The sequence below is a fragment of the Rattus rattus genome, chromosome 2, assembly GCF_011064425.1.
Source record: "Rattus rattus isolate New Zealand chromosome 2, Rrattus_CSIRO_v1, whole genome shotgun sequence".
Classification (NCBI taxonomy): Eukaryota; Metazoa; Chordata; class Mammalia; order Rodentia; family Muridae; genus Rattus; species Rattus rattus.
Genome location: NC_046155.1, coordinates 169,858,575 through 169,881,071, shown reverse-complemented (window position 1 = coordinate 169,881,071; position 22,497 = coordinate 169,858,575). Strand labels below are relative to the sequence as shown.

At 47.6% G+C, this 22,497-nt stretch overlaps 1 protein-coding gene across 1 annotated transcript in view; it reads left to right on the top strand.

Annotated features, from left to right (window-relative positions):
- Positions 1-14,725, top strand: part of LOC116893387 (carcinoembryonic antigen-related cell adhesion molecule 6-like) — a 17,725-nt gene extending 3,000 nt beyond the window's left edge. Inside the window, exons 3-7 of the mRNA XM_032895182.1 lie at positions 2,759-3,037; positions 3,436-3,690; positions 4,894-5,169; positions 12,975-13,098; positions 14,710-14,725. Coding sequence (XP_032751073.1) covers positions 2,759-3,037; positions 3,436-3,690; positions 4,894-5,169; positions 12,975-13,098; positions 14,710-14,725 — 950 coding nt within the window. The remainder of the gene's footprint in view (positions 1-2,758; positions 3,038-3,435; positions 3,691-4,893; positions 5,170-12,974; positions 13,099-14,709) is intronic.
- Positions 14,726-22,497: the final 7,772 nt, after the last annotated feature.

The following is a 22,497-nucleotide window of genomic DNA, read 5'->3' as shown; positions in this document are numbered from 1 at the left end:
CACAGTCCTCTTCTCTATGACTGGATTCCTTCTGAGGTGCCTGTGGCAGGGACTGTCCTAATAGACAGGAAGCTTGGGGGTGAGACTGGTCTGTGCCTTAGAGCATGCACATAATCCTCCTCCTCTGCGAGAGTCACGTGAATCAAGACAGTGTCTAAGCCCGTCCTCCAGGCACATGCTGACCTCCTGGACTTAAAATCATGTATCCCTTTGACGGATGTGGTGGGAACACTCCCGGTAGAGGATAAAGAAAAGAACAATGCTCTCTCCCTCTTCACTGGACACTGGACCAGGACAGATTCCCAAAGATTAGACAACTCCTAATAGTTTTGTGATAAAGAATGGAGGAAACCCAGGCGAGATAGCGTTAACCTTCAATCCCAGCACTTGGAAGGCCAGGGAGGGAAGACTGACAAAGCTCTAGGCCAGCGCAGACCACATACTGAGGGGCGAGCTGTGAGTGAGTGAATGAACCTGCAAGCTATTTAGATGCCGCAACCTGTGTAGGTCTAGACCTCTGCACAAACCCACTCTCGGTCCGTACTTGAGGCTGGTCCTGCCCCATTCCTGTGAACACATACGTGTTCGTAAGGCTCACCCAGGAGCCATTTCACAATGGCTCTCAGTTGAGTTTCTGGCTTATTTCTGAGGCAACTGTGTGGTTTATGGTCTACGGGGGCTTAGCAGTCACTGTAAGATCCCTGGATCTCTCTGTTCACTGCCCATCTCTTTCCTCTCTTATCACAAGTGGAGCTGGCTTCTCTCTTCCCTTCCCACATTAAGGCTGACTGTCCAGTTCCCTTCCTGTCTGCACCTGAGGCCAGACCACGCCTGCAGAACGGTAGTAGAGAACACAGAGGCTGAGGAAGCTGAAGCTCCCACGAGGTTCCGCCATTAACCAAAGCTCTAGCTGCCTGTGTGTGACCCAGGTCTCTTCTGTGACTGGCGTGTGATGTAAGTCACAAGGACAGGACAGGACAGAAATGACTTCCATTGTAGTTCACTGTAAACTGATTCCGCGGTGTACTGATTCCCAGGGAGACCGAGACTCCTGGCTCCTTCTCAATATGTCACTGCTTCCTAAAACTTTCAAGAGGGAGTTGTAGCAGCCATGGCTGGCATGGGCTGACCCACTTCGACATGCAGCTGTGTTCTCAGGTTGTCTCTGGGTCCTCTTACTCAGTGACACTCTGAAGCTGTTGTCAGCTCAAGTCTAGGAGTTTGCTGCCAAGTTGCCCCATCTGGGAGAACTTGATACAGCTGTGGTTCCTGGGGTCAAAATAGAAGGATAAAGCGTTTTGCACGCTAGATTCTCCAGTGCAGCTACGGACATCTACTCTTTGAAACTTACTAATATGACATGGCATTTGCCCACATTTAGTGTCACAGACAAGGCACACTTCCTGCGAGTAGTTCTGTCCCTGTCACAGGACTCACAGATCTCACTACAGGAGAACCATTTGTAGTCCTGAAGGACTCCAGACTCTAGCCTAAGACTGGCTGAGCTCTAGAGAGACATTCCTCTTAGACACAAGAACAAGGTTCTCTATCTTAGGCCTGCCTGTCCCCCTCACTCTGACACTGGGATCTGGGATGACTGCTGAACCAATACCAGTCTCACTTCAAGTCTTCCGTACGTGGTCTGATCGCCTCTCTGTGCTTAGGAAAGACTATGGACAATGGATGCCCACAGTGACTTGTCAACATGACAGCCTGGGAAAGCCAAGCCTCAGCCAAGCTCAGGCTGAGCGGCCAAGAACAACAGTGGATGGGACCCAAGCACACTGGTGACCTAAGTATTTGGTTTCAGGCCCAATAAGGGGCTGAGGTACATATTTTTCATACCAAAGCAGATCTGGCCTCCAGGTTCTTCAAGCATCCCCCAGTCTCTACCTGGCAAACCCTGCCCCCAACCCTGAACTCCCCTCCCCGGGGGCTGAGTTGCCCTTCCCCCAGAGGCTCATCCTCATATATGCCAGACCTTTTGTTCTCTCTCTGTGCCTGCATGTGCACCCTTTCTCTCTTTCTCTTTCTCTTTTTCTTTCTCTTCCCCTTCCCCCACTTCTGTCTCCCCATGGTGACTTCCCTGGGCTTGGCCATGTGAGTGTGTGTGTGTGTGTGTGTTTGTGTGTGTGTATTTGTGTGTGTGTATTTTGTGTGTGTGTTTGTGTGTGTATTTGTGTGTGTTTGTGTGTGTATTTGTGTGTGTGTATGTATGTGTGTGTGTGTTTGTGTGTGTGTGTGTGTGTGTGTGTGTATTTGTGTGTGTGTGTGTGTGTGTGTGTGTGTGTGTGTGTGTGTGTATGTGTGTGTATGTGTGTGTGTGTGTGTATATGTGTGTGTGTGTGTGTGTGTGTGTGTATTTGTGTGTGTGTGTGTGTGTGTGAGTGTGTGTGTGTGTGTGTGTAGGTCAGGCAGTGAGGGCAGCAGGGCCAGGCAGGACTGCTGTTGCCATTCCCTTAAACATGAGGCATGCCCTGCTTTCTGTCAGTAGTATTGATCCCCAGCACCTCCCGAATGGAACAGCCCCTGTTCCATTCACAGGGTGAATCAGTCCACATCCAAACTCTGGCACTGAGCTCCCATGTGGAAAGCCCGCACTTCTCCCACACCCAGTGCCCATGGGCAGAGTGCCCAGAGTCTTGTACATCTATCTGTGGCTCCTTGGTGGACGGGTGAGAGATACGCACCCTTGTTGGAAGAGGCCTTTCCAGGTATCCTGTACCACACAGATCATTCTTTTCTGTTGTCTACACAGCTCTGTTAAGCAAGCCCTCCATACGAAGCAACAGGACCACTGCTGTTGAGGGCCAAGACACCGTCGAGCTGACTTGTGACCCTCTCTTCCGGAAAACAACCTACCTGTGGCATCTGAATGGTAAGAAGCTTCGAGTTGATGACCGCATCGCCCTGTCTCGGGATAACGCAACTCTCACTTTGCTCAGGGTCTCTAGGCATTTCAGAGGACGCTATGAATGTGAAGCCAAGAACCCACTGGGTGCCTTCCATAGTGATCCATTCACTCTGGATGTTTTCTGTGAGTAACTTCTTATCCCTGCCGTCCAGTGCACATGCAATGCTCTGCTCCGTGACACTGACACTTGCCCCTGAACCAGACTGGCCACACCATCTGCTCCACGCACATCCTGGCAGACCAAGACTTTAGACAGACAATGGAGGGGCTGTTCCATTCGGGAGGGGCTGGGGATTAATACTACTGACAGAAAGCAGGGCATGCCTCATGTTTAAGGTTTTAATTGACAGGGTGTGGGTGGGGTCCTCTGTGTTTGTGGAATGTTGGAGAGGGACCCGAAGCCCTCAGAGGCAACTGCTTTATGACTTATGTTGTCACCCTGCTCAGGGCCACACTGACCTCCTACCAGACAAGATCCTCTGTGTCCTTTTATGGCAATCTTGTCTTTCTCTTTCCTCCAGATGGCCCAGATACCCCTGAAATATTTCCCCCGTACAAATACTTTGAGGAAGGCAGGAGCATGTGGCTCTCCTGCCAAGCAGTGTCTCACCCCAAAGCACACTATTCCTGGAATGTCAATGGAGAACCCTGGAACGCTAGACAAGAGCTGTCTATCCACCAGGTCAGCATAAGTAATAATGGACTTTATACCTGCCTCGTCAACAACGCAGCAACTGGCCGCAATAATTCCAAGGTCAAGGAAGTTATCATAGTGGGTAAGTGGCTTCTTGTAACATCAGGACCAATCTCTGAGGGTGGGGTCTGGTTTTCTGTGAAGAGAAGGGAAGAAGGAAGTCCATAGCTCCTGTCCACCGTAAACCCTAGTTCTCCCTAGAGTGCCTTGACCCAGGAGATGCTCTCTTCCCCTGAATACACTGACTTCTCTCTGCTCACTTGGAGACATGGATTTCAAAGAGGATTAGTGCCTCCTAGGTAGGAGGATGGAGGGGATCCTGCTCCTCCTTCATTCTCTGTGTGGCCTCTCATCTTTTACACTCTCTGTAATCTACAAAGGACGCCAGGACACAGGAACATGCATGGGGATGGGAACACTTCACCCCCAACAGACACCTCCAAGGTACACAGCAGTTCACAGCTCTCCTCACTTCTGCTCCTGCCCTGCTGACTGGTTCCAGTCTGACTCTATCTACAGTTGGACAGGATGGGTGGTGGAGAAACCCTGAAACACCTATCCAGAATCTGGGTAAACCCTGAAGCTAATCAATGCCAGGACCTTCATGGAGTCAGGCGTCTGACTGAGAAAAGTGAGCTTTGGGGTAGATGTCTCTGAGCTGGGCCCTTGCTCTGACAATGCGTCCTGGGACGTTGTGGACATTTGGTGCACAGGAAAGACAGATAGTTTCACTGTGGGATCCCTGCTTGGGAGGGAAAGGAAATATGGAAGGTATACATATATGTACGTATGTATGTATGTATGTATATAAGAAGTGAAAACAAGAATAATATCTGTCTATATAAACATATAGGTATATCTATTTATATAATATCTATATATAGAAAATATCTACATAGAGAAGTAATTATAGAATGAGTGTGAATATAGTAGGGTGAGATGGGTTTCTTGAAACTGTCATAATGAAACTTACTATTTTGTATGGATATCTAGAGTTCCCTGATAGTGAAGGTGTTGGATGCTGGAGCCTAGAAGAGGTTCTTGATGTGAAAGCTAGAGACATGTCCCAAGGTCAAGCCAGGGGGCGCAGTAGATGAGAGGAGGTTTAAGCAGGCCCTTACTCTCCCTATAGCCTGTCTCCTGAACCAAGATGGAGGATCTCTACAGTGCTAGAGACGACTTCAAGGCCATCTTATGCTTTCTTCGATGGTCCCTGAGAGCTGGTTGAAACCTTTCTGTAAAGAGAGACTCCCTTTAGCTAGTCCTCTCTTCTGTATGTTCACAGAGAAGTTGCCAAAGCCCCATATCCAAGTCAAAAATGAAACAGTCTTAGAACACCATTTTGTGGACCTGACCTGCATATCAGAAAACACTGGAGTTTCCATCTGGTGGACGTTCAACAATCAGAAGCTGAAGGCCACAGACAGGATGACGTTCTCCTGGAACAACAGAAGGCTCACCATAGACCCCGTCACAAAGGAGGATGCCGGGGCATACCAGTGTGAGGTCTCCAACCCCCTCAACACCAGGCTGAGTGATCCAGTCAAGCTGGCCGTGCTCTGTGAGTGACCCGAGTTCCTTCCCTCCCACATCTGACCACGGGATTTCTTTGGGTTTTTTGTTTGTTTGTTTGTTTTTGTTTTTGTTTTTTTTGGCTCTTGGGGGTGTTATTTATTTATTTACACCACAATCATTGCCCCCTCTTGGTCCCCCCCCCTCACAGAGTCCCTCCCCGCAACCCCCTCAGAAGACATGCTTAAGTTCTCCCCTCCTACCTCTACCTGGGTTATAGAGAGCCAACTTCAGGAAGTTTTGTTCATGGAGCTATGGCACTGGACCATCTCCAAGTCCCCGTACTAGGGGATTCTTTACCGATATTGTGCAAAATAGACAACAGACCCAGGGAAGAGAATGTCAGCTGAGACAGCCATAGACTGAGGTGTGGTATTATCCACTATTCTCCCACACTTGGGAGGCTGAGGCAGGAGGATGGAGAGGAAGACCAGCCTGAGTTACAGAGCAAGAACCTGTCTCTAAATTACATATACACAAATAAAACCCAAACAGGAAACCCAATTACAAAGTGGCTAAGAGTTAAGCCCTGAGTCTGACACGTGGTCCTTGGGACCCATGGGAAAAGGCTCCGGGAGACCCACTGATACCAGAACCCGTGGGTGGTCTCGTTCCTTGCAAAGACGGCAGTATTTCCAGGTGAGTCTGAATCCTCGCACACGCTGTGTGTCATGTTCAGGTTCCGGCATGAGAGACAACGCCAGAGCTAGACCACGCGAGTGTCTGTGAGTGAGAACGAGGCCAGCAAACGCTCTGTGCAGCTTTCAGTGCAGACACCGCTGTTCTGAGAGGGTTTGTTTGGTTGGGGACCTTTTGCTTCCTTTGGAGATCCAGGTCCCAGCCCAGGCATCCTCTCAGGATGGAGATGACGATTGTCTTGGACTCTCGATCCCCCTGCCTCCACGTCCAGGTGCTGCTCCTACAGATGTGCAGCCCACCTCTGGGTTTTCTGAATATTTCTGAGGACCCGAGTCTGATTTAATCCAGGGAGATGGAAGTTATGGATGGAGAAGGCGTTGTTTCCTCTCCCGTGTGTGCCATTTACTGCGACCTTGCACAGGATTCTTTCTGTATGCTGTTTTTATGGTATAAATATAATATACATTATGTCTGTATATATTATGTGTTATATGTCTATGTTATATGTTTAGATCATGTTATGTGTTATATGTATTACATGTTACATATTACACATTGCTTGTTATTTATTATTTTATATTTTATTATGTAATTATATATAATATACATGTTATATATGTATAGTATGTGAATTATAATATGTATAAAATATATTTATGATATAATATATATGGTATTTCTGGTTTTAGCTGTTTTGAAGTGTGCATTTCAGTGGCATTAAGGACATTTACAGGGTTGTGTAGCCATAGTCCATTTCCAGAACTTTATCATTTTAACACACAAACCTTCATAGCCATTATATGTTAGCTTTGGGGACAGACAGTGACAAGTGTGGGTCACCAGCACACATATATAATCAGGGTGTGGCAGGAAATGGCAAAGTAAAGACAGAAGAGCAACTGGCCAGACCTTTCACATTAGCAGAGTAATGCATGAACAATCCTTTATATCTGCTGTTCTTCATTGAGCTGTGTTGTTCATCCCCTACCCCCTGCCTAGACAGGGTTTCTCTGTGCAGCCCTGGCTGTCCTGGAACTCATTCTATAGACAAGGCTGGCTGAACTCACATATATCTACCTTCCTCTGCCTCTCAAGTGCTAGGACTAAACATGTTTGCCACCACTCCCAGCAATTTTTTTTCTTTTTTTATTAATTTTTTTATTATTTTTTATTCATTTATCATATATAAGTACACTGTAGCTGTCTTCAGACACACCAGAAGAGGGCGTCGGATCTCTTTACAGATGGTTGTGAGCCACCATGTGGTTGCTGAGAATTGAACTCATGACCTCTGGAAGAGCAGTCGGGTGCTCTTAACCGCTGAGCCATCTCTCCAGCCCCAATTTTTTTCTTTTAATGTCAGGTCCTTTCCTTCTTTTTGAATTGGGCTGTTTGTAGTTTTTATTGTGACTACTGTTGAATTGTGAGAATTCTTTATATATTTTGGCCCATGCTCAGATTTATAATACATAACATCTTTTAGCACTTTGAAATGGTCTTTCCACTTTCTTGATAACAAACTCAGTCTGTTACTTGTTAATAGTGTTTTAACCAGCATCCTAACTGTACATACTTTGGACAAGTAGAATGTGTTCTTTGATGTCTATGGATAAGACAGAGTGTTTAAGTTAGCCACTTAGTATCCATTACCTCATTTATCTTACATCTGCTATGATGAGACATTTGAAATTCCTCTTAGCTACTTTGAAATATAATTCTTTATGGGTTACTTCTAACCTGCTCCTCTTCTCAGTGTGAAGTTTATTTCCTACTACCAACAGCTTCTCCATATTTTCTTCCTATACCCAGTCTCTGGTAAGCACCTTTCAGCCTTCTAGTTACATAGAAGTTCGGCTTTTTAACTGGGCAGTGGGTTACGGTCAGAAGGAATGCAAACGCATAAGTCTCAAGAAGCTCCTGAAACTAACAGCACCTACTCACCTCTCCCTGAGGTTGTATGATGTAACTGTTTCTGGGAGAGTGGGCTTTCTCACCCACTAGTGCAGATTCATGAGCTGTTACCCATGCTGAGATGGGCTTGTCTGTGATGTGGCTGCCTTCCAATCATTCATGTTCCTGTTAAGTAACCCTTTGCCCATGTTCCTAGAAGTAACTCCAAAAACCCACTGGTTCACTGTGCTCAATTTGGGTAAAATCACTTCTTTGATCTGTCAAAGTCACACAACACAACTGGCATCTGAATAAAGACTTAGAGAACCAAGGATGAGTTGGGCGAGAAGTAGTCACATGGCCACAGCTAAGGTTGCCAACACATGGAGCTGGGATGATCATGTGAGAATGATTTATCTGTTGAGCTACTCTCAGTATGGTACCTTTCCCCATATTATATGACAGCACACCACCTACCAATGTTGGAGGCGGCATGTTCCATATGGTGCATCATAGGGCATATAATCAAGGCATGCAGAGGGCACTGAGAATGGAGTGTCCTTTGAGGAGATCCCAGGATGACCAGCTTTCTCTAACAGTATGGACGGCATGCCATCCTTGGTGAAAGGGATGCACCACATGACTGTTTGGTGGAGTACAGAATATATTATGACACTGGAGTAGTGCATACAAGACAAGTGCATAAGTAGATACCTTTGTTTTAGTGGCAGAAAGTGATGTTCACCTCTTTCCCACAAACAATTTGCTAGAATGAGAGAGGATTCAACAGACAAAGGCATGTAGATGGTCTCTACTGCATTAGCCTCTCTTTGGGGTGTGGGCAGGGGGGATGGAGACAGAGAGAGATAGAAAGCCAGAGACAGAGAGAAAGGAGTTGAGATGGCTGGATGTGTTTGTCATGGTTTGTATATTCTTGGCCAAGGGAGTGGCACTATTAGGAGGTGTGGCCTTGTTGGAGTAGGTGTGTCACTGTGGGTGTGGGCTTAAGACCCTCATCCTAGCTGCCTGGAAGTCAGACTTCCACTAGGAACCTTAGATGAAGAGGTAGATCTCTCAGCTCTGTGTGCACCGTTCCTGCCTAGATGCTGCCATATTCCCTCCTTGATGATAATGATAACCTCTGAGTCTGTAAGCCAGCCCCAATTAAATGTTGTCCCTTATAAGACTTGCCTTGGTCACAGTGTCTATTCACAGCAGTAAAACCCTAACTAACTAAGACATGGTGTAAAAGAATCTCCATCAGATCTGTACTCATGATGCAAACACTCAGAACCCATGGGAGCTATCGAGAGTAACAAGGAAGAGTACACGGTAGCAGTGATAGACCGCCCTCAGGTCTGACCTTTAACCCAGAGTAAGCCATGGTTCAGCACGCAGAAGGAGCCTTCATAAAGGCTCAGTGCAAGAAGCTACAATGATAGCTGGGTTCTCAGCCCCGACCTGCTTGTTAGGAAAGACTTTCCAACAAACAATGAAAACTCCAACCAGAGTCTGGATCATGGGGATTCTGGCCTGAGTGTGGAGGGATTGCTTTGAGAAGCAGAGGAACTGGGTGAGGTGAGCACCCGTCTGTCCTGAGACAAAGGCTGTCTAACCTGAGGGACTATGGCAGAAACCAGTCCCCAGTTGACTGGCTGTATGAGTTATTAGGGATGCTGTTAACATCACCCACTGATATTAGGACCTGGAAAACAACAGGACAGCCCTTTCTAAGAAAGCTGTGTGCACAGAGGTAACAGTCAGTAGCCTGTACACTGGGTCACAGAGGGCTGCATTCAGGAAGAAGCTCGGAATGGGCAGAGGACTTTGGTGGCTTTCCACAGGTCCACGGTAAGATCTGTTCTTTATGGGGCAGAAATTCCGTCACAGATGAAGGATTTGGACACAAAAAGCCTATAACGTACAAAAGCAAGCAAAGAGGGCTGGAGAGATGGCTCAGCGGTTAAGAGCACTGACTGCTCTCCAAGAGGACCTGGGTTCAATTCCCAGAACCCGTCTGTAACTCCAGTTCCAGGGAATCTGACAGCCTCACACGGACATACATATAGATAAAACACTAATATACATAAAATATTTTTTTAAGAAAGCTAACAAGAGGGGAGAAAAGATGGTGTCTTAGGGATCCATTCCTGTGAAGAGACACCCTGATCACAGCAACTCCTATAAAGGAGAACATTTACTTGACACTGGCTTACAGTTTCAGAGGTTCAGTCCATTGTCATGGTGGGAAGTATGGCAGTGTGCAGGCGGACATGGAGAAGGAGCTAAGAGTTCTACGTCTTGATCTACTGGAAGCAGAAGAAGACCGTGTGTTGACACTGGGTGTAGTTTGAGCGTAGGAGACCTCAAAGCCTGCCCCCCACAGGGACACACTTCCTCCAGCAAGGCCACACCTCCTAATAGCACCTCTCCCTGTGGACCACGCATTCAAACCCAGGAGCCTATGGGGGCCATACCTATTCAGTCCACCACAGATGTTAACGCGCACAGTGAACTATGTCCAGGTGACTCAAAGGCAAACGTAGGGATCCATATGGAGTCAGAGTAGCTACGAAAACAATGAACAGAATTCCAGATGCTGTGTTAGTGATTTAAAGCCTGCACAGCGGCTCCCAGAAAACACAGACGATGAGTTGAGAATATTATGCTTGGCCTAGGGGTGCACAGTTATTCCCCCAAAGCATGTGACGTAGAGTATAATTGTCACGGAGACGGTCTGCCCAGCCTATGATCTTAACAGTAGTGGACTACAGTCCCTGAGGCTGAGCTAGGCCACGCAGTGCCAGCCAACCCTGGAAAACATCTCAAGTGGCTCATGGAAAACATCTGTAGATTATGGAGGGATAGATGGAAGAAAGTCCCCCCAACCCGGCCAATGTACCCAATATTACTCTGTTAATGAAGCCATTGAAATAAGGGATAAGATCTCTGACTATTGCATTAGGCCTTGCTAGTCTCTCTCTCTCTCTCAGCATCCCCATAGCAACCTAACATCAGTTGTCACTTACTCTGATTGAGTGATGGTGGGCCTTCAGATTTTGTTGCATAATGCTAATTTGGATTGATTGTCTTAGAGACGTGTAAGAGGCATCTAGAAGAGTAAAGATATTATTCAGTGGATTTAAATGAAGGCACCCCCACAGCCATAGAGTTGTTGACTAAAAAAAAATCTCAGTGCCAGATGTGGGATACCTCTTACGGATTGTTATCCAGGGAAGCCACACAGTCTGCAAAGGCTATGGCTACTACCGTTGGTTGCCTACCCGATGGCTTAAGGCAGCACATACATTGGTTGGAGACTATGACTGAACTGGAACCTTTCCCCTGCTTAGTGCTGGAAGGTATCATAACAGTTGCTAAGGGAAACTGTCACCCACAGTTAGTAGCTTGGCTATGGACCCTACATGCTATACCAGGCAAGGTGGGCCTATTGTCACAATAGTGATGTGACTCTTGGGTATATACCTAACTGCTTTCCAATTAGATTTAAGGCTTTCTACACATGAGAGAACTCACATCTGGTGCTGGAAATTGGGCTTAAAACTCTCAGCTCCTCCTGTGTCATGCCTGCCTGGACGCTGTCTTATGTCCTGTCTTGATGATAATGGACTGAACCTCTGAACCTGTAAGGCAGCCCCAATTAAATGTTGTCCTTTAAGAGTTGCTTTGGTCATGGTGCCTCTTCACACAATAGAAACCTTAACTAAGACAACAATGAAACTCACACATCTCAGAAAGTTCCTAAAACTTACATGCTTCACAAGGCCTCTCCCCAAAGCTATGTAACCAGTAATGGTTTCTGTGGAGAGGAGATGCCTGCCATGCAGGGTGTCCTAGAGCTTCATCTTTCCTGAATTGTGATATATGCTGGGGTGGGCTTTACAAGCATGCAGCTGACTGAGTTGCCTATGCTCCCATGATTAACCCCTCACCCACACCCTTGTCAAGTGTCTTATCCAATAATCTCACCAGTTCATGTGGACTGATACAAAAGTATGTATGTTCACATCTCTCCAGGAAATGTCAATTAGTAGGATCGCACATGAGAGATCATAGACTTCTTTTTCTATGCAAGATTTAGTTCACTTAGCATATTTTCCTCCAGGTTCACACATGTTCTCACAATACAGAGTTTACTTCTTTTGAAAGTTCCAACTACACAGCCAGGGGTATTTACACCACAGCCTTTCCATTCATCCACCAACGGACACTGAAGTTTCTCTATCTTGGCTCCATTGATAAGATAGCAAAGAGCATAAGGACTTAGCTATCCTTGCAATGCAGGGTACTGGTTCCTTTGTATACCCTGAGTGAGATTGCCAGACCAGATGGTGGATGGCGATCTGAATGCCTGGAGTTTGCCATTTTCAAGCGACCTGGTTTATCGTTCGGTTAGTACTGACACCTCTGCTTTTCTGTCACAGTCAAGAAACCACAGGCAAATCCGATGTCACAAAGCTTTTACCATCTTCTAAAAGCTTTAAGAGTTTTCGGTTCTCCGATTGAGGTCTTTGATCTGCAACTTGTTGCAGATTGCACAGGGGAAAGCCATCTGGTATGGATAGACATCCGGCTTCCTCAATATGGTCTGTGGAAAGGGATCCTTTCCTGCATCCAAGTCTGAAGCCACTCGGGCAGGGGGGCGGGGCAGTTGGGATGCTTCAGCGGACAAAGGTGACTGCAGCCAAGTGTGAATGCCTGAGTTCAGTCTCCGGGACCCACGTGGTAGAGAGAACAGACTCCCACAGCAGTCCTCTGATCTCCTCACACAGTCCACGGCACATGCCCAAACACACACACACACACATGCACAAACACAAACAAATAAATGCAAAACAAAACAAAACGAAACATTTCTCTACAAGTGTATGTTGGTGTCTTTATGCAGGAAGGCAGGTACAGGATAGAACGAGATAAATTAACTCTAGTTGCTATGGCCCGACGGAACCGCCTGGTACTTGTCGCTTTATTTTACTGCAACATCCAAGGATACAGAGGGATGAAGGAATGTTGTGTTTCGTGGTTCCTGTTCCGGTCTCACTCTTTACCCCAGGCTGCTCCAGACTCCACGCTGTCATCCAGCCTCCCTTCACACCTCCCCTCCCCCAGTCACCCACTGGACCTTCTTTCAGAAGGTGCATCCCCTAGAGGAGCAGACAGGGACGCCCACCATGCTGAGAGTGCCTTTCCAGTATCCACCATAAAATGACTTTAATTCCCTCTTCTGATATCCTTCCATGACAGATCAACCGTCAAAAAGTCCCCTGTTGTCACCCACGATGCTGGCTAGCTTGGTTGCTGAAGTTCTGGCCGGGCTGGCTATCCTGGGAGGCCTGGCATATTTCGTGTTTTTCAAGAAACTTGACAAGTATGGTGGCTTTCCTCTTCCCCTATCTCCCTGCTTGGGAACAGAAAAGGTCTTCTTCACCTCTGTCTCTAGACTGGGCCTCTTCTCGCCTTTCCCATGTGCCTGCTTCTCATTAATTCCTTGGGGGATCCTCAAATTCCCGCCTTCCCGGTGACTCCCTAATCCTCTCTGTTGCTCTGGTCCCTCCCATTCCCATAGGGCTTAGAACAAAAGATTCCTTTGTATTTCTCTGTCTCCCAGTCCGGAAAGCCACGAAGGAGTACACAGGCAGGAACGAAAGAACTGGAAGAGAGCAAAAAGAAAGCGCAGAAAGGTAGGTCAGAGAAGCTAGAGGAGGCACAAGCATCAGGGTCCCCTAGGACAACCCGGGGCAGGGGAGGGAAGAAACAGCTCCCTGTGGGAGACAAGTGGGAGACAAGTAGGGGTGCGTGTGTGTATGTGTGTGTGTCTGTGTGTGCGTGCGTGCGTGCGTGCGTGCGTGCGTAGACAGACTGTGCAGAGCACTCAAAAGATCCGCTCACCCCAAGTACCATCCCCGGCACCAGGTAGAAAGATAGAAAAATGACAGGGGAAAGGAGCAAAGGCTGGGAGGGGAGGGGAGGGGAAGGGAGGGGAGGGGACAGCTTAGAAAAGGATGCAGCACCAAGAAAGGCAGCGGCAGCCGCAGTGTGAATGCTTAGTGAGGACACCAAGCAGCTCCCAGGAGTCATGGTTCCCAGGGTGCTCCCAAGAATCATCGTTCCCAGGAATTATGGTCCCCAGGGTGCTCCCAGGAATCATGGCTTCCAGGGGGCTCCCAGGGGCCTCCCAGGAATCATGGCTCCCAGGAGTCATAGCTCACAGGGGGCTCACAGGGGGCTCACAGGGGGCTCCCAGCGTGCTCCCCAACCGAGGAACCAAACAACAGTGACAATGTCTCCCACTTATCTAGAGCAAGAAGTAAGAGCATTCGCAGTGAGGACAAGCCAACACTGTCCACCCAAGGTAAGCACAGCCACTGACCACGGGGAACCAGAAGGTTCCACCACCTGTCCCCACCATGGCACCCTGGACACCAGCCACTGTCCACTGTCTGACTCACAGAGCAGATCTTCTCTCCCCAGCCCTCAGTTGCTGTAGGTCCTCACCCCTTCCCAGCCACGGGAGAACAGGTCAGTTGAAGGGAGATTCAGTCCACCTAGGCGGGGCAGGTCTGAGGAAACCACACGTCAGGAGCCAGTTCCTCTTGCTCATGCCTTCCCCTCCCTCTGGGGGTCCTGAGCATTCATCTCCTTTAGGACACTCTGCTGTGTGTGTGAATTGTGATCCTTGTCTTCATAGGAGCATGTCACTGACACATACCCCAGAGGAAAGATTTATCTCAGCTCTGTGATCCGGGAGAACTCCTGCCCCAAATGACCCAAGTCTGTCTTTCTTGCCTCTCCTCTGGTCTAATAATCTCAGTCTGCAAAACAGACCCTGTAGCATGCAAATTCTCTAACCGGCCATGAGCATCACCAACCGTCAGCCCTCACCATGTCTACCACCCCCTCCTGCAGCTACAAATCGCAAGTCTTAGGTCAGCTTCGCCTTTCCGTGCTCTGGTGACTCTTCTCTTGCTTCCTTCCGCAGGTCACAGGCCCCATGACAGCTCTCCTCACGAGACAAGTATTGCCTGTCTCCCCTCAGATGGGTCTGCAGGACCTGTGGACTCTTGGAGCCACAACTGTGCCATCAAGTGTGTGTCCTTAGTTCCTCATGCAACCGACAAGGAGCTTCACCTCTCCGTCCTTAGCCTGCTCACCTACACTGCCCACTACTAAAGGGGCCAAGGGGTGTGACAACTAGCACCTATGTAGCTCCCAGCACAGACCCAAACAAGGAAGGGACCCTTCTCCCTTGTCTAGTGTCATCTGAACCTTCTCTGGCCTTCAATGGAAGGGATTCCATTCAAAGCAGTGAGAGGTACAGGTGCTGGGGTCTCTGTCCCGTCCTCTGCCCTGCACCCTAGTCTTTTAATGTCTGTCAGATGAATTCAGGCAAGAACAGGGCATCATACAGGAGAATGGCAGGTTTCTTAGAGAAACACGGGAGGCATGCCGGAGAGTGAGCACTGCAGACGGAAGGCCCTCAAGGGTAGACAATAGCCAGAGGGCCAGAGGCTGCATGGTTAGGTTGGCTGGATCCTGTGTTCTAAAGTGTCTGCACAGACAGCCTTCCTGAGAGGTGGCTTCCTGCTCAGGAGATTGACAGACCACATAGGCTGACGCTTAAAGGAGGGGACGATCGTGTGTCTTGTTCTTTCTCAGGAAGCTCTCGCCACATCGCATCTTATATCCTTTTAGCAGCAATTGAGAATGGCGGTGTTTTCAAAGCTGTCTTCCCACTCTGGTGTGGACCAGGCTTCTCGCTGAGATGTTCGCTGTTGGTACTGTGCTCCTTAGGGTCGTCTGTCATCTTCATGCCTACCAAGGCCATTGTGTCATAGTCCACTTATGCTCTCCTAGCTGAAACCCACCCACAGGGAGCACACAAACCTGTCCTCCCCCTCAGACACACTTGGCTGTCACGTTCCCTGCGAAGGGCAAAGGCAGTCGGGCGGTGCACATCCTCGAGCACATCTGGCTTTCATTCAGTACTGCTCTGTTGCACATCTAGATGACTGTGAGTGACAGGAGCCCTCTCCCACAACTCACCTTGCACAGAGGCCACAGCACGGTGGCAGTGGCACACGACGTCACATATTCTGTTTAGAACATCAACACCCAGCAACCCAGACTTCAGCCCCCCAGGCTTTAACAGGATGAGTTCTGCTGACCTCCCTGCTGATGTCCCTGTCTCCAGTGAGAGTCAGGGACTGTCAGGGACAGGACGGGGGCTTGTAACATGCACAGGGCTTCCCAGCTGTCTCAGGGAGGGATTGGTGGTGAACCAATTTACCTGAGTGGAGAGTGTACTCATGCTGAGAGAGGTCACTTTAAAGTTATGGTGACTTTGCATGCAGACTCCTGGCGCCAAATTTGCATCTGCCACCAGCTTACCTGACTTTGGTGAGCTTTGAGATTTGTTTTTCCTCCTCTGGGAGCTCACCAAGTCAACTTCTCAGGGGACAGCCCCTCCTCTCACGGGCACCCTGACTAAAACAGCCACTGGGTCTGAGAGCACCACTCCTTCCGGCCTGCTTTCCAGGCAGGAAATTCTCCTTTGTCATCCTTCTCCACAGGCTTTGGCCAGCAATCCTATGAAACTGTTGTTGGATGAAACCTCTGGCATGGTTCATCCAAAATCATTCATTCACCCTGGGGCTGAAAGGCTCTAGGAAGTCACAATAGCTCGTGTTCTCCTGTTGAAAGGACGACATAAACCCCCATTTGTCTCCATTTAAAGGCCAGGCCTGATTTCAAAAAGAAAGTCGTAAGCTCTGGGAACAGACCACAAGTCCCAGAAAACAGGCCAGGCCATAAGCCATCCCTCCAGGAACAGACCGTAAAATCCAGATATTAAAACCCCCTCCCGGGGTTGGGGATTTAGCTCAGTAGTAGAGCGCTTGCCTAGGGAAGCGCAAGGCCCTGGGTTCAGTCCCCAGCTCCAAAAAAAGAACCAAAAAAAAAAAAAAAAAAAAAAAAAAAAAAAAAAAACCCTCCCAAAGAACAGCCGGCGGATGGGGAAATATCTTATCCCAGGCTGGGTCATCTGTGCTGGGCAGTCCTATGTCATCCTGTGGTTAAACATTCATGGCGGGGTTGGGGATTTAGCTCAGGGTAGAGCGCTTGCCTAGGAAGCGCAAGGCCCTGGGTTCATCCCCGCTCCAAAAAAAGAACCAAAAAAAAAAAAAACAAAAACAAAAAAAAAACATTCATGGCATAGGAGTGCAGACCACTGGCACCTGGCACAAACCAATCAGAAGCCGACCCCCGTGACCTCTCCAGCACCCACCAATGAAATCTTAGATCACCTAACCCACGCTCTAAATGCAGAAGAACTAACATAGTAATCAGTCAAAGTTATACTAATGTCACCACTTTGGCCCCTACCGATTACATTAGAGATTACCTAATCCTTCTAGAAAGTTCCCCTGGTTCCCTATAAGAAGGCCCGCATGCCTTTGGAAAATGGTTGACTCCCACATGCTGGTTGTCTCTTTGTCTTTGCTAATGAGTCTGGGGTCTTCCTTCATCAGTTTTTGGACCCTTACACTGGGACATGGCCTGACTGAAATATCCTTCAGGAAAAGGACCTTGAACTTTCACTACAGCGTTACAAATAAATGAAATTAAATAGGGCTGAGGGACCTGGTGGGCAAAGTACCTTGTTTTTAATCTCCCGTCCTATCACCAATCTCTCCATTCATCTACCTCCGTTTTCCTCCTGTAAAACCCCTCCTACTAGGCTCTGGTTACACAGAAAAGTCTCCTCTCCACCTGGGGGAGCAACTGCTACCTCCTGCCAGTCTTCCCAGCCATCTGACCAGATCTCTGGATGTCACATTTAGCTTCCTTCCTCACCCTATTACCTGTTCTTCCCACTCTCCCTTCCCTCTTCCAAGAGGATGAGTGTCCCCCCCATTACTGCCAATTGTGACTCATGTAAACCCAGGTATTATGGCCCGCAAAAGCCCGTCTAGTACACAAAGTCCCCTTGCTCAGCAGGATCCATTCCTACTGTCTAAGGGTCTCATCGCTATGAAGAGATACCATGACCAAGGCAACTCTTTTTTTTTTTTTAAAGATTTTTATTTATTATATATAAGTACACTGTAGATGTCTTCAGACGCACCAGAAGAGAGCATCGGATCCCATTACAGGTGGCTGTGAGCCACCATGTGGTTGCTGGGATTTGAACTCAGGACCTCTAGAAGAGCAGTCGGTGCTCTTAACCACTGAGCCATCTCTCCAGCCTCAGGGCAACTCTTATGAAGGCAAACATTTAACTGGGGTTGGCTTGCGGTTTCAAAGGTTCAGTCCACTATCATCATGGCAGGAAGCACGGCAGCATCCGGGCAGACATGGCAGAAAGTATGGCTGTGCGCAGACAGGCATGGTGCAGTAAGAGCCGAGAGTTCTGCCTCTCGATCCAAAGGCGGCCAGGAGGAAGTTGTCTTCTACCCTTAAGTAGAGGACCTCGGGGTTGGGATTTAGCTCAGCGGTGGAGCACTTGCCTAGGCAAGCGCAAGGCCCTGGGTTCGGTCCCCCCAGCTCCGGGGGGAGAGAGGACCTCAAAGCCCACCCCACAGTGACGCACTTCCTCCAAGGCCACACCTCCTAATAGTGCCACTTTCCATGAGCCAAGCATATTCAAACCACCACACCACCTTACTCACTCCCTAAGTTATCTGTTGTTGTTGTTGTTGAAAGCTAAACATTTTAAGGTAACTTAATTTTAAAATCTACATAAGTTGCTCAAGGGTATACAGTTCTCATCCATGGTATATTTAAAATGAAGACGGTGTTTGGTCCGTACTTGACAGTTAAAATGCAAACATGTTTTCTGTATTTTAAATATGATTTATCAAGTTTTATTTTTAAAGATTTGTTTATTATATATGAGTACACTGTAGGTATCTTCAGACACACCAGAAGAGGGCATCGGATCTCTTTACAGATGGTTGTGAGCCACCATGTGGTTGCTGGGAATTGAACTCAGGACCTCTGGAAGAGCAGTCAGTGCTCTTAACCCCTGAGCCATCTCTCCAGCCCGATTTATCAAGTTTTAACCTAAAATATAGTTGGCACTAAGATTTTATAAGCAAGACTAGACACAAAAGAGTCATTAAATTTAAAAAGACATAAAGAAGTTACAATGTGTATAGTTGAGGAGGGAGAGGTGTTTGTTTTTTTGAAACAAGGTCTCACTATGTAGCCTTGGCTGACCTGGAATTCACTCTGTAGATCAGGCTGGCCTCCAACTCTGAGAGACCCACCTCCCTCCCGTCTGCCTCCAGAATTCTGGGGTTAAAGGCTTATGCTACCACACCCAGATGATTTTAAAAGGAAAAAAAAAAAGTTCTAATTCGTAACACCAACATTCTATACATCAGGATATAATGGCTGCCTGTTTCCCTACTTACGGCTTTATGTTTGCTTGTTGTTTGTAGACCTGCTCTCAGGATGCTGACAGGCTGGCTGCAGTCTTCTTGCTTAAATGAGACTGACTAGATTTCTCCAAACATTACATTTCTTTTCCTATTTGAGTACCACCTGGGCTTGATGGGAAACATCCCACTTAGGACATTCCTGCTAAATTACACAGGAATCCTGGAACTTGTTTTGCTGGACAAAAACTTAATGCTATTCATAAATTTGGCCCATTTATACAAAACATCATTGTACCCAAGACCTTTCCTAGATAACAACTGCCATTAATAAACTGAGTTTATCCTGATCAGCTCCTGGGACGTCCGGAGAGCTGGATGAGCTCATTCCCTCCCTCCAGCACAGCGGGAAAGGACTGTGCTCTCTCAATCTTTCAGATGTTTAAAACATTTAAAAAACCGGGGCTGGAGAGATGGCTCAATGATGAAGAGCACTGACTGCTCTTCCCAAGGTCCTGAGTTCAATTCCCAGCAACCACGTGGTGGCTCACAACCCTCTGTAATGGGATTCGATGCCCTCTTCTGGTGTGTCTGAAGACAGCTCCAGTGTACTCAAATACGTAAATATTTTTTAAAAAGTTTTGCTGGACTGTTTCTCAGTGATTAAAAATTATGCAAACCTTTATTAAGAATATAGGCAGAGAGCATTAGGTTCTTCTGGTGCAACTGTCTTGACCTCCAACCTTACTTAAACAACCATTTTAGGAGACATATTTAAAGCCTTATATAAAGTACTAGTCTCCTTGATCTCCTGTCTTTGTTTCTTTGGAGCACACTGTTTGGTTCCCAACACACTTACCAGGCAGCTTATTATTCCTGTAACTCCAACCATCTCTTCCGGTTTCCATGATGCCGGAAGCATATATCCACAACTCACGCGAGCGCGAACACACTCTCACAGACACAACTAAATCTTCGGGAGAGATGGATCAGTGGTTAAGAGCACTGTCTGCTCTTCTAGGGGACCTAGGCTCAATTCCCAGCACCCACGTGGTGACTCACAACCACTCTGTAAATCCAGTTAAATCCAGTTCCAGGGGATCCATGGCTGCTTCTGACCACCACAGGCACCGTGCACAGACACGCATGCAGGCAAAACAACCAACCACACACCAAAAAAATTTTTTTTCAAACCCTGTTTTTAATTGTCTAAGGTAAAAATTTACTCAAATATCTAAATCAGCAGATCTCTCTTAAGTTATTGACAAAGACTGATTTAAAGGAACAAAATGTCTAATCGAGATCTATTTTCAACTGTTTTGTTTAAGCTTTAAGTGTTCAATCACCACATGGGGACAGAGTGCCTTAAAGGGACAATATTTTGACTCTTGCTCTCCAAGTCATCTTGAAGGTTCCAGAGGACGATGACACATTTCTCAAAAGGTCCTGTCAATCTGCGAAGTCACTTGTTTTCTTGATCAAAGAGGCCATGGAAGCCTCGCAGATGAATGCTAATCACAGCACATTCTGCAGAGGAGAATTAACCTGGAGGGAAAGCACCATCAGCAAGGCCTTTAACCCTCCCCAGCAGATGGCACCAACTGCCAAGGGAAAAGCTAAAGGGGTGGGGGGGGGTCCTAAAACAGAGGGGACCTGACCTTAAGGGTGTGTGTGTGAGAGAGAGAGAGAGAGAGAGAGAGAGAGAGAGAGAGAGAGAGAGAGAGATGGTTAATTTAGGACACCTGCACGGTCTTAAATGAACCCAACAGGAAAGTATAGCCCAAGGTTAAAATAATTGGGGATAATTCAAAACAAAATCTAAGCTAGATTTTAAAGAGCCCAGGCAACCCAAGGGTTAAAGGCCTCTTCACTAAATAAACTTTAAATCAACAAACTTCATTATCTACGCAGGCGGCTGACTCCACCGGGTAGACTCCCTCCTCCTCAGAGGCAATCAGATTAAAGAAACAAATGTTTTTCCTAACTGCAAATAAATCCATTTGCATAATCCTGATCCTGATAAAGATCTACAAACCAGACTAAGACCATACCAAACACCAGCGTCCCACCCACCATCCCACCCACCATCGCACCCACCACCCCACCCACCACCCGACCCACCATCCCACCCACCACTGCACCCACCACCCCACCCACCACCCGACCCACCATCCCACCCACCACCGCACCCACCACCGCACCCACCATCCCACTCAGGTGGCTGTGATAATCTAAACTACATTTAATTGGGTCCCTTTGGTCACCCTCTATACCTAAAACTCGGCAAAAGGGGAGATCCTAAGTACTTCTCCCATTTTAGCCAGAAAAATCGGGGGTGTGACCTTATGTCTATCTCCTAAATGAACTTAGGGTCTAACTCCTGAAGGAAGAAGCCAGACAGCTATCAGTGAGGCTCCTTCGCAGTATCCTCTCCCTCTGAAATGTCTCATACCAAAGACCCTTCTGATGAAGACGCTGCCCTTGTCCAGCCCCTCCCCCCAAAATAAAGAAAGTTACAAAAACAAAATAAAAATTATATCTTTCAAACGCCTAATAAAAATAAAAGTGGAAAATGTTAAGCCGTGGTCGTCTTGATGAAACAATAAATCCTGAAGCTACTGTAACTTAGAAACATATTCCCCTTGGTTTCTGTCCTCCCTGCGCTGTCTATCCCAAGCATGGCCAAACACAAGAGGTGCTTTTCTGAACTGGCCAGAGATGGCTCAACAGTTAAGAGCATGCGCACTGTTCTCGCAGAGGACCTGAATTCAGTTCCCGGCATCCACATCAGAAGGTTCTCAACTGCCCGCAACGACAGCTCCAGGATATCTGGCGATCTTACTCTTCCGCCTTGCATGGGCACCAAAATCTTTTAAGAGGAGTTTTTCAGCCAGGCAGTGGTGGTGCAATGCCTTGAATCGCAGCACTGGGGAGGCAGAGGCAGGCGGATCTCTGAATTTGAGGCCAACCTGGCCTCCAGAGAGAGTTCCAAGGAGAGCCAGGGTTGTTACACAGAGAAATCCCGTCTCGAAAAACAAACGAAAAAAAGTATTTCTCAATAACCTGACGTTCTTCGATTTTATTATTTTGTGTATATGGTATGTCTGTGTACAACATGCATACAGTGCCCTTGGGAGCCAGAAGAGGGCGACAGATCCCTAGGACTGGAGTTAGACAGTTGTGAGCCACAACGTTGACGCTTGGCTCCTCTTGCAGAACAGCTATCTCACCGCTCCTGGGTTACCCCTAGCAACGACCAATCAATGGCCAAACAAGATTTTGCAACCCTGTCCTGCCTTTTCACCTCAGCCGTAGAAGGCCAGCTCTGGTTCTGATACCACAGACCCCTCCCGCAGGGTTTTCTCCTAAGTAAAGCCAGTGCTGTGTCA